The sequence below is a fragment of the Manis pentadactyla genome, chromosome 2 (genome assembly GCF_030020395.1).
Source record: "Manis pentadactyla isolate mManPen7 chromosome 2, mManPen7.hap1, whole genome shotgun sequence".
In the NCBI taxonomy this organism is placed as follows: Eukaryota; Metazoa; Chordata; class Mammalia; order Pholidota; family Manidae; genus Manis; species Manis pentadactyla.
Window position 1 is genome coordinate 70,575,623 of NC_080020.1, and position 12,944 is coordinate 70,588,566.

At 35.6% G+C, this 12,944-nt stretch overlaps 1 protein-coding gene across 1 annotated transcript in view; it reads right to left on the reverse strand.

Annotated features, from left to right (window-relative positions):
- ADGRV1 (adhesion G protein-coupled receptor V1) overlaps positions 1-12,944 on the reverse strand; it is a 487,139-nt gene that overhangs the window by 467,639 nt on the left and 6,556 nt on the right. Inside the window, exons 5-9 of the mRNA XM_036925534.2 lie at positions 11,513-11,626; positions 9,076-9,641; positions 8,453-8,723; positions 6,878-7,207; positions 916-1,092 (exon numbers count right to left, since the gene is read on the reverse strand). Of these exons, the coding sequence (XP_036781429.2) occupies positions 916-1,092; positions 6,878-7,207; positions 8,453-8,723; positions 9,076-9,641; positions 11,513-11,626 (1,458 nt within the window). The remainder of the gene's footprint in view (positions 1-915; positions 1,093-6,877; positions 7,208-8,452; positions 8,724-9,075; positions 9,642-11,512; positions 11,627-12,944) is intronic.

A 12,944-nucleotide genomic window follows, 5' to 3' on the forward strand; every position in this document is an offset into this window, starting at 1 on the left:
TAAAACCAATATAAGATTGTATATCAATAATATTTCAATAAAAAAACTAAATGCTCTTTAGTTTATAGCTTTATAAGGGAACTACATTAAGAAAAATATAATAAATCAAAACCATCTTGAAAAATAGAGCTTCTCTGCCAATTTACAGAATTGTACATAGGAAGCTGTGGTCACCATATTTTGATATGAGGTTTTGACAAAAAATAACTCTCCTCATTCCTGATCTGAACCCCAACTCACTTTAAATCAAATCTAAGTATGAGAGATTGGGAGAGGGTTTTAGGGACAGATTGTGGCTCAGGCAATGATAAAGCTAAAGGCCAGAGCCATCCCTAGGTAGATGGTGGGAAAACTCAACCAGGGCTGGGGTTGGGAAGGGTGCTATATACGTGAGTATGCTTTTATATGTATGTGCATGTGTGTGAATGCAAAATTTGCCCATATACATAATACAAAATTCCTAAAATTTGGCACTTTACAACTTTGCACCATCACATCAACCACCAAGCACAGGACCCAAGGCAGCCGCCCCAATCCTCCACAAGCCAAGCATGAGGAGCGCTAAAGAATACAACAGGTCAAGGACATTGATACCTATGACTTGGCCAATAAAAAAAATTATGTTTGTCTATCATTCCATCAAATGTCATAGCATTATTTAAAAGCAGCCATATCAAAATACCTTACCCTAACTATGAGCAATTCTAATTTTTTCCTATCATAGCAAAAGATGAAAGAAAATCACATATTCACCAGTTACTGATGTCAAATTACACACTGAAGCCTTGATGTAAACATTAAAGCTTTTCAAGATTTGTTAATTCTAAATACTAATCCTACCAAAAAAAAAATAATAATGTCTGTTCATTATCTCAAATTCATTAGGCCCCATCAATTAGAAAATAGCCTACTTACCACTTCAGCAGCAGAATCTTCTGGTTCATGCAAAATGACTGGAAGACTGCTGATAAAGCCAATTTCTCCATTTGCAATGTCTGGAGTAATCAGTAAAGAAATATTTCGAATTTTTCCAAATCTAGGACTTATAGGTGGGATTGGGGGAATCATGTTCACCAACTCCACAGTTTCCAACTATAATAAACAAATTTTTAAAACACAATAAAAATCAAAGAACATAAATTTTTAAGTTAAAAGAGAAGTCTTAATTGCATGCAGCAACATAATAAACATGGGCAAAGATCACCAATAACTTGGCAACTCCATTTCTCCTTCGTTTGCAGCCCTGTTTCAATCTTCTGCACTGTCTTCTTGAGCTCTTCTTTTTCTCTTATTCACCAGGGTTCTTCCCAAAGCCTTTTTAATTTCATACGCTTTACCTAATAATCTTTGAATTGTTCCTTTAAACTCCAAATCTTTATAATCAACTGCCATTGGACCTCATGTAAATGTCACACAGAATGTCCAAGTAGAATATCACATTCTCTGTTCCACAATCTTCACTAGCACCGCCATCTGCTTTTCCTCCTTGTTGCCTATAGCCAACTACCTTGATCTTAATGCCAAATATCATAGAGTTGTCCTCATCTTCCTCTCTTCCACTGTCCACATCTCCAATCAATCAGCCACTCCCCATCTCCACCAGAGAATATTCAGTATCAGAAGACTAATGAGCACTCCAAACATAACTTAACATGCCTTAACCTCTAAAGAAATGCAATACCTGTGTAACACACAGTATTCCTGTAATTAATGAATGTGACCACTAGAGGGGCTTTCATGGTATTCTCAATCTAGAACGGCTTCCCTTCATCACCTCACAAACTAACATGAACCCACTCTAAAAACCACTTGAACTTCCCCCTCGTCCATGAAAATGTCCTTGGATTCTCCAGCCCTCTTTTTTTACTCTTTTCTGAACTTCTACTGCTACCCTCCCTAAGCCTAGAACCTAATAATAAATTTCACATATTGTTTGTTTGTCATCATTTCATATGTTCCAGACCTTTACTTCCCACCAGGACTGCACCACTCTCGTGTTTCTGGGTCCTTCTCAGCATTTTCCCAACAGATGACATAGCCCTGAAACTACAGATAAATATTTGTTGATTTATCCCTCCAACACAAGAGTTCGTGGGAATCCTGATAAATCACAAAACTCATCATCTTAATATCCTAGCTTTTCAAATCCAACTTATCAAGCCATACAGTGTTCACCTGAGGGGAGTAGGAATAGATAATCATTACAGGATTGCAAAAACCATAGGTATTTTAACATGAAAAGCAATATGGAACTTAATGAGACATGATGGATATCCACTCAGTAGAGCCTGTCAGGCTTATAATGTGGAAACAAGGCCACTAAGTTACCACCAAGAGAGCCTTGTGATTTCAGTTGGTTTTTCACAAACACCAGAACTGGTGCTGGTCCCACACATACTCTCACATTTTGTGATGAACAGTTATATATTTTAAAAAACAAAAGTAAATGTCTTTTTTAAAATGTCACACACTAGGCTTTGAAACCCATATATAGGAGAAAGATATGAAAAATTCCATATTTGGTAAATATTCACTGTAGAAGAAAAAAAGAAACTAGACTGACATCATATAAATGTCACACAGAATGCCAAATTTTGCCAAATTTGCCAAATATTGGTATGCAGACTAAGTCAAGTAAAACATGTGATTCTTCAATATATTGAATTTGCATTATAAAATTAAATGTAAAGACAATTAACTAAAACCACAAAACTGTCATTTTTTCTAGAGAAAAGGAAAATGTATACCCATATACATGTATTTATCTTTAAAAATGGCACAAAAATAAATAAAATAGATATTTGAATCCCAAAGAAATACCAGGTGTGCATTGTTTAGAGGCAAAGAAGTTTTTAAAATACATGGTCGTGTGTGAGTCAGCATGTGCTTGTGAATGAACACACATTCCCATGTATTCACAAGGAGCCAAACTGCTTACACTGTTTAAAACACCAAATAAAAAAACCTCAAGATATTTTTACTTCAAGACTTTCCAAAAAGAAATTAGTCATATTTAACTTACATTTACCAAAAAAAGAGTTAAATAATTCTAAAAATAGTATTTGTGAAAAATATAAAGAAAGATGATACAGAAGGCTATAAAATGAACTGATCAAAAGGAAAATGCAAATCTTCCATGGCTTACTTCCTAGTCTCTTAAGTCTTTTTGTCTGGATTCCTTAAGCATTTGTTAAATAAGACTGCTCCATTCATAAAGAGTGGTTCTTTGCTTTCAGACAGTTTGCAACTGGAAGAGCACATTGGTAACCCCAACCCTGCCAAAAGTGGTATCTCAGACTAATGTATTTAGCCAAGAGGGTTACCAAAGAGTGGGGGCTCATGTCTCAGATTTTCCTTTCTTCAGGTTCATTCAATGTTCCGTGCAGAGTCTGATGTCTCCTATTCTTAAGTTGCTCATCCATTATGCACTATGCAAACTACACAACCTTCTAATTCCAACCAGTCTTCCAGAGTCTACAGCTGTTTTGAACCTCAAGGAATTGTGTCAGTGACTAATAATGCCTTTTTTTCTAAAATGATAAATTAACTCTCTGCACTGTAAGACCTTTGTTTCTTAACTGAATAAAGATATAAAGAATTGAGTCAGGAATCGTTGGTGTCAACAGATTTCAAACCTGGGATCACCAAAATTCAGATGTTACATGCTTCCTCAAGTATTTCCTTACTTTTTAAGTGCCATAAAAAATAAATTCTGTTACCTTCATATAAATGTTGAAATAAAATAGCTAGGATAATATCTGACTCATACAAGGCTCTTCAACAGATTTTATTTATATAGGGATTCTCTGCAGCTCCTTGGATAGAGATATTGGATATTTTCAAAAGCCTGAAGTCTAACATAAAGGTTACTAATATTGGCACAGATAATAAGGGGTCTCTATCCACAGTAAAAGCTGTCCTTGAGGCAGTGTGAGGAAAGAAATCAGAAAGCTAAAATGGAAACAGAAAAGTTTTCTGTAACTCAAAACCAATATTTCTGCATCATCTGTTGTCAAACTCATGCTATGTCACTGCAGCTACAATAGGAATCCCAGGACGCCCAGACATCCCTGAAAGCAAAACAACTGTGTAAAAGCTTTGCTTCGTTTCACTTGAATTAATAATTTGGATCTCATATGAATTGAGACCTACACAAGATTGGAGGCAGACTGAGTGAGAGTGGAATACTGAGATACTAGAGACAGAAAACCCTTAAACATATGTTATGAATTGAATGTCTGTGTACCCCCAGAATTCATATGTTGAAACCCTAACCCCCAATGTGATGGTATTCAAAGATGGGGCCTTTGGGAGGTAGGTAGGTCATGATGGTAGAGCCCTCATGATGGGATTAGTGCCCTGATAAGAACAGAGACTGAAGAGCTTGCTTCCTCTCTCTCTCCATATGAGGACACAGTAAGTAGACACCAGTCTGCAAACCAGAAAAAGGGCTCTCACCAGAACCCCACCATGTCAGTTCCCTGACCTCATACTTGCCAGCCTCCAGAACTGTGAGAAATAATCATTTGTTGTTTAAGCCGCCCAGTCTATGGCTCTCAGTATAACAGCCCAAACTGACGAAGACAATGTATATTCAGGAGAATGTTCTGAATCCAAAGGCCACCAACAGCAGAACAGGTAAAGGAGAGTGCTGACACCAAAAATTAAAATTAAAATAAACGTCCATTAGATTCTGAAACTCCATTCAACAACTTATTCTCTTCCAGAGACTCTTAAAATCTCCTATGTTGAAAAATGCTACTTAAGTGCAAACTGGTGAAATTATTATGCATTTCCAAATATTAATAGAACCAACTTTAAAAAGTACATAAATTACGGCATGTTTTTGTACAAGGCCAAACCTAAAGCTTGTTTTTTTAAATTTCTAAACATCTCTCTAAAGGTGTTCTGGTGGCAGCAGTCTAGCTGCCTTACTTCCTGCTCAACATGGCCAGGGCCACGGGCTTGACCACTTGCTCCATTCCACCTCCCAGAGCCAGATCCCCCACCACGGGGCCAGTCATCTCATAAGACCATTCCACAAGCCATGGGGGAAACTGACACAATTGTGAGTAATGCCATCCCTCCAAGAAGAGAAATTCCAGGATCCCCAAAAGAGTGGGTTATCCTCATAAACAGAATTATGCATAATTTCACATTTTGAGAAGACACAAAATAATTAATAATAATAACTAAAAGAGGAAGAGTAGGAACTGCCAACAGCAGTAATAAAGCCTTTGGGGACATTGGCAAATGGTCTCCCTCTGGATAGGCATATTACAGAAAGGCATTCCCTATATATGACAAATCATATATCCTCATTACAGACCACCCACTACATGCCTCTGCCTGGAGCCATCAAGAAATGCACAAATGCATGAGCAGCGGCCCAGCTAAAAAAAAAAAAAAAAGACAAGAGTCTTCAGAATGAAAGGGCCCATCCCACTGAATCTCAGCAACATAGAACACAGCCCTGTGAAATTCATAAAACCAGGAAGTTAAAAAAAAAGCTTTCAGAGATAAAAAGCATGTTACCTACAAAGGAAAATAATTTTTTCCCCTCAAATTTCTCACCAGAGACTCTAGGAGCTAAAAGACAATGCCTTCCAAGTTCTGAAGAAAGTATTTTAATTTAGAAATTACTACCAAGACAAACTATGAATGTGAATATGAAAATTTCATTTTTAGCTGCTCAAAGACTCAAAAAGTATACCTTTCACATACCTTTTCTGCATATGTGTCTTAGATATACTACAACAAAACTAAAACATTATGCAAAAAGAAAATGGTAAATCAGGAAAACCACAAGTTCAGTTAAAATGGACCAAATAACAATTGTGAAGCAACATTGAGTATTTGCTAACTTCAACATTCAATATATATAAAACAATTGGAAGATGTAACATAGTGAGGGTGGCATGCAGAAATTGGGCAATAAGAACTCCAGAGAAAACAATAAACCATAAAACCAAGCCTAGGCAAAATTATGAAAATAATTTAAATGTGGCATGATTCAAAGAAATTAATGGAGTATGAGATTTGATATAAACTTCAGTGGGTAAAATGTATGATGACATAAAATTCTAACTTTTCTTTATCAATCCATTCATACTACCTGATTCTGCATTAAAGTTATTTACATAACCAAAACTGTTAAGCAATTTTTATTGCTTCCCATTTTCAGAATCAACCAATACCAAATGCATGGAATACATAACCACAGTATAATGAGTGATGCAGGTGTTTTAAATTTTGGCAAAAAAATAACGTTCTGGTTAATAAAAGTTAAAAAATAAAAGAGTTTAAGATGGAAGAATATTATAGGGTCCTTATTTCTTAATAATTAGATGAAAATCCAAGGATTCTATCTACAGTTAATAGGCAATGAAATAAACTTTTTAGTATTACCTAAAAGTATCTATATAATTTTCTCATATTCCTTTTGTTTCCAGAATGCCTTCCTTGCAGTATCCATTATGAAAAATATACTTATCCTACAAATCCCATTCCCATGTCACAATTTCCCAAATGAACCAAAAGAATGGCCTCTCTCTCTCTCTCCTCTCTTTCTTCTCACCTCTCCCATCAACAGTTTGTGAGTTACTGTTATCCATTATATTCTGACCTGCATTTCATGTCTGATGCACTTTTATTATCACTTACTTAAAATATTACCTTTAAGAGGACTCTTGGTTTACTCACCTTTACATGCCCTAGAAACAGACATAGTCTCTCTCTGGACTTCCTCAACAACTTTTAGTAACCAATAACAGAATCTAAATTATAAACAAGGGCAAACTAATGGGTAAACGCTCTCACAGAGACAAGTATTCTTGCAGGATAACCAAAGTTGAGGTTACTTGAATCATTAAAGTACCTGTACTAGGAAGTGGGCCCCATTTTGAAGGAATGCATCATTTCTTATTGGTAATTTTACAGTGACTTGGGTTTTTTGCTCTGGAAAAATGAGGCTGTTTCTCCTGGACACATTTAAGATGCCATCTTTTGCTCGCAAAGGGTCCACAGGTCCAGCGGGAACATGAAGCACAGAATAAAACATCTCCACATCTCCTTCAGTTCCTCCTAGTCTTGTGAAACTCAAGGATAAACATCTTTCACCTGGACTGCTTTCAATCTTCTGGTTTTCCATAGGAAAAAACGTGATTAGGCCATAAACATCATCACTATCCTGAATGTAGAATAAAAGCTGCAGATAAAGGAATAAAATATTACAGTGCAGAATTCTCCCATCTGAGATTAACAAACTGCTTATTTTCTAGGTTATCCTGATTTTTAATATTTTTATATATCGTGTCTAAAAATGATCACTTCTTATACATAACAGAGCAAAAGATGAATCAAAAACAAATTTGAACCCCAGAAGATGACTGGTTAGCCAGAGACGGTAAGAGTCCTCAAGGGAGGAACAACCTAAGACAGGCACAGTCGCAGGGGGGCCATCAGGTGAGAAATTGGGGATCAACAGAGGTGAGGCTTAGAACCTCACCCCCCCGTTCTGAGAGAAATCTTCTGCATACGTGGATGTTTTATTGCCCTTGTCTAGCTTGGATTAACACATAGTCTACAGGCACACACCTGATCATCTACATTTGCTCTCTTACAACACTAAACTATGTTTTCTACCTTTATCTTGTATCTACCTACCACTTCAGCATTTTATTAAAAATAATAATAATAAAGAGAGAAATGTGGTATCCACATATAAATCAAGTATAAAAACCAAATGAGTATTCATATTTGAACTGACTGTTTATAGTTCATAATGCATGAGAAAAACCGAAGGTATCTGTGATGGCTGCCCTTGTACTGTTCACCATGTAAGAACTTATTCACTATGTAAGAATTTGTTCCCCATGTAAGAACTTGTTTGTTATGCCTCAGAAGATTGGAGACTGACAAAAATTAGGCTTGGGATGGATTAATGATTGTGCATTGAGCACTGACTCCCCTATACAGAATTTTATTGTTGTTAACAACCATTTGATCAATAAATATGAGAGATGCCCTCACAAACAAAAACAAACAAACAAACAAAAAAAAAAGTACACACTTCCAATGGTAAAATAATAAGTAACCGGGATGTAATGAATATAGTCAAGATATTGTAACAGCTTGGTATGGTGATAGCTGGTACCTAGAATTGTCATGTATATAAATGTTGAATCACTATGTTGTACACCTGAAACTAATGTAATGTAATACCGTGTGTCAACTACCCTTCAATAAAAAATAATTATCTACAAAAAAAAAAAAACCAAATTTGAAATTTTCTAATTTTTTGTGGAACTTTTTTTAAGAGTTTTTTTATTTGCAGAAGGGTCAACCTTGAGAAAGGGGAACAATGATCATTTCTAAAAACAATCAGTGTTCTTCCCATCACATCAAGCTAAACATAAATATTCACATGAGTCCAGTGTAACAAGGGATCTACCTGGGCTGGTTCGCTCACTTCTGCACCTCCTCGTATTGTATGAGGCAGAATCTGAAGTAGGTAAGCTTCTGCCTCTTCTGGAAGATCATCATTAACAAGAGTAAGAGGAATTGATGCCAACATCTGCCCCTGTGCAAAGTTGAGAATTCCAGAACTTGGGCTGATATCTGCTGTTACCGGTGAGGGATCACTGCTATTCCGTGTCAAAACCCAGTTCACAGAAATATTCCCATGGGTGCCACCATTTCTAACCACTGTAATTTCTTCATATCTAGAATTTTTTAAAAGAAATATATTCAGTCACATAATACACTCTATTTCCCTTAGGCTTTTCCAATGTCAAGTAGCTACCATTCCCTGGTAAGAGCAGAACCCGTATCATAAAGAATGGTTGTTTTTAGTATGAAGGAATAGATACACAGATGTGTCCTAGGAAATTATCATAATATGAATTCACCTGCACCTTTAAGTCACCCCCAAAATAAGAAAGAAAACAGTGAAACCAAGGCAGAAGAAATGACACCTACCCAACAGGTCAGCATGTGTCTAACACCACAATAATTAAGACTTAGAATAATTTATTATTATAACAACTGCACCAGCAGGTTTAACATAAACCATACCTTGATGTTGTATCTTCATCAATTACAACTGTCCTTTCAAACAAGATACTGTTGAATGAGAGAACTCCGTAAGGCTTGTCATTTGGCTTAATGGTGACTTGAACAACAGAAGGACCCAAAAGTACAGCATCTCCTTGTAAGGTATCTTTTAGTAACACAATATGAAACGATTCAGCAATCTCTGGTATGTCATCATCAACTATTTGAAATTTCAGGTGTGATTCATGAGCAAAAGGTGCAAAAATAATAGTTGTGTTTGGCTGAAGATCAATGAAGTCTACATTTTGCTGGGCATGTGCTGTTGAGTTCCCAGTTATCACAACATAACTGATCAAAACTTCATATTCATCAGAGCCAATTAAGTTTCCATTATCATCTTTTCCACGAACCACTGGAATGATGAGTATGTGGTCTTCCTCAGGGACTGAATAAACAGTCTGAATGAATCTCACCGGACTGTCATTTTTCTTAATGATGATCTCAACTGAGCTCCTAGAGATGTTGATCTCTGCTCCTCCTTCTACACTTCTCAGTTGAATAAAAAATATTTCATCATTTTCTGGTACCTGTCAAAGAAATATAAACAGTGGCAAAACATCAACAGCCAAAACATTGCAAAGAAACAGAAGTGAAAAAGTCACTATGTTTCAATGCAACTACACAGAAGAAAAAAGCTTTCACCAGAGCAGAGAGAGGCTTGCTTGCTTACAGGGCACTTACTGAAGGTTAGTAATGTATTTCACATAGGGAATGGAAATTCAGAAAACGATGGCATGAAAGGTAACAAGGCATAAACTTGATCAATCTTTAGATACTTATGTCTTTCAATCTTGATCAAATCTTTAAAGATTTGATGGTAAAAATGGATATAAATTCCTACTAGTTTTGCTGTGCTGGTGAGGTCAGAAGCAGCATTCAAGGTCTAATAATAACTATGATTCGGGAAAACTACATTAAATGTCAGTTTTCAACCATATGAGTTATCCTTGCCTTCTCTTTAAATGCTTTCTAATTCAAAAGTTAAACTTGTGATACCAATCATGATTTCCAAAATACACCTCACACCTCTCTGGAGAACAAGCACTGAGAGTCACTATTGGGCAAAGTGTTGACATTGTTAAAGCAAAACCTTTTTTTTGTTGTTGTAACTGCACAGAAATCCTAGGAATAATCTCCACTGTCCTGCTTGAACTTTTCTTTCACTATAAATTTAATCTTTCAAAAAGAAGTAAAAAAATACATCTTTATACGTCCATCAATAGCAATATAAAAGGCAAATTTATCTAAAAAAATAAAATCTTATGATTTGATTGACGGTCTTTTTTTCCCCCAACTTTACTGAGGAATAATTGACAAATATAATATATATAAAATGTATAACATGGTGATTTGATACACATATACATTGTAGAATGATTACCAAAATCAGATAATTAACATATCCATCACCTCACATAGTAGCTCTCTTTTTGCATGTGGGGTAAGAACGCTTAGGATCCACTCAGCAACATTCAAACATGCAATACTGCATTACTAACCACAGTCACCATGCTATACTTTACAAGGTAAGGTGACCTTATAAGCTTACTATAAAAGTGTATAACTATTGCCCCCAATTACAAAAGGTTTTGGTTAGGTTCCAGAACCAGATGAATTAGAGTTATCAATGCTACTGAATTTTTTTTTTGTTTGAAGAGAAATAGTCTTTTCTAATAATGTCTTCTAATTCTTGTTTTTTCTCTTGAGATTTGTTGTGAAATAGTTTCATGGCTTCTTGTAGGAAGATGGGGGGATGGTTATAAGTTTCCAGCTATTCCCTTTGTTTTTTCTGATAATACAAAGGCTAACTTATTAAAAGTCATGTTTTCCCTTGTTCAGCTCATGGCGGATATTCCTGCATATTACTGTTTAAGTTCATTCTTTCCTCAGCAGGTAAGCTAGCGGGTCATACCTCTCAGTCCTTGGGAGCTTCAATGTGAAATGTAAACATAACAAAAGCCTTCCTCTGAATGTGAGCATTTAAAACATCCAAATGAAGGAATATTAACTGCAGTAGAATTTTCTTTGCTTTTATAGTATTTATGCTGAATAAGTAGTACTGTACCTGCTCAAAACTGAAATCACTAACAAAATCAATCATCAGGGTTTACAAAACACTTAAATTTTTGTGTTACGGGTGGTTGGTAGCCATAGTCAGGTTCATCAGCTTTAGATATACAATTTAATGTGAATTAAATAAGGGAGATATTAAAAAGAAATATTACAAAGGAGCTATTTGAAGCTAAACTACTATTGGCCACAATACACTCACTTTATATTAGACTATGCTCTGGAATAGCTTCAAATACTGAACACAATTTAATACCTGACATAATGTTCTCTAAGAGGTCTGTAATACAGGCAGTCCTTGTCCCCTTAAGCATTTAACATCTCTTACCTCATCGTCAAGTACTGTCAGGTTATAAACTACTGTTGCTCCACCAGGGGGAAAGGTGATATTTCCTTTAACTGGACTCAAATCTTCTTCAGGTGGATTTGGGCCACCCTCCACCTGAAAGGAATATAAAGTGCCATCAATAAATGCAAAATATTTCACAAAAGTAAGAAAACATTATTGTAATGTTAGCGGACAAAAATCTGAAGTTTCCTTAAAAATGTTTTGCAAGAAGAATTATACTAATCTGTATTGTCTTCCCTTCTGATTAATAGTTAAGGCCTATAATATAGAGACTTTCACACTATGATTACATTAAACTACATGGTTTCTAAGAGCTTTTACTTTTTTCCCCTCGGCCATTACATTAAACCTAAAAAAAAAAAACATTTTTTTCTTGAGATAAAGGTATTGAAAATTAGTTAAGTTCTCTTATGTAGTGGAGTCAAATACCAGTTCCACCACTGACTGTGTAACCTTGGGTAAGGCATTTAGCAACTCCATGCAGCATTTTCCTCATCTTTAAATGAGGAAAATCTTTAAAATAAACACAGTAATACCCACCTTATGGGCTAGATGAGAAGATTTAATAAAATCATTCCTTTTGAAAAGTATTTATTAAGTACTCTGTGCCCGACCTCTTTTAAGGACTAAGGATACAGCAGTGGACACAGCAAACTCCCTGCCCACAAGGACCTGCCATTTAAGGCAAAAGGGAAAAGATGATAAATAAATAAATGTGTATGTGTCAGAGGATGGTAAGTATTATAGAGAAAAAATTACGGATATAAGGGAGACTGAATGCTGGGAAGAGCTGCTCTTTCTATGCAGCGATAATCAATGTAAAGCACTTGGAACACTGTGTGGTGACACTAAGTGATCCACAAACAGCTGTAACTGCATCAACAAAACAAAAGGCTCAAGACCCCATAAAACAACTTAAGACATCCACAGAGAGTGTTCCTATAGTGAACACTATAACCTAAGATGCTTTACCTTTTCACATCCAAATTTTTCCAATCTTACCTATATTCATTATCAAATAGGTATTTTCAAAAATGTATTATCTAAGTGCACATTACTAACATGAATATTGCTTAAGGCTTCCTGTATAGAACTTGCAGGACTACTGCACATTTAAGTAGTGTTTACTGTGTTTTCATGCATTATTGTCTTATGCCATTTTATTTTCTTATGTAATTAACATAACCTCCTATGATATAAATCCCCATGGGGCACAAGTAAAACTCTTTTATGCTTCAGTAGAATTATGTTACATACATCCAGTTATATACTACATTCATATTATTATTAATAATTAAGATAGAAACTGGTCTCAAAACTTTCTAATGCTCTCATGTCTGAAAGTAGCCTATGATCATGTCCTGCATCATCTAAAACAAAAAAATCAGTTGAAGATTTAAATATGTGTCTC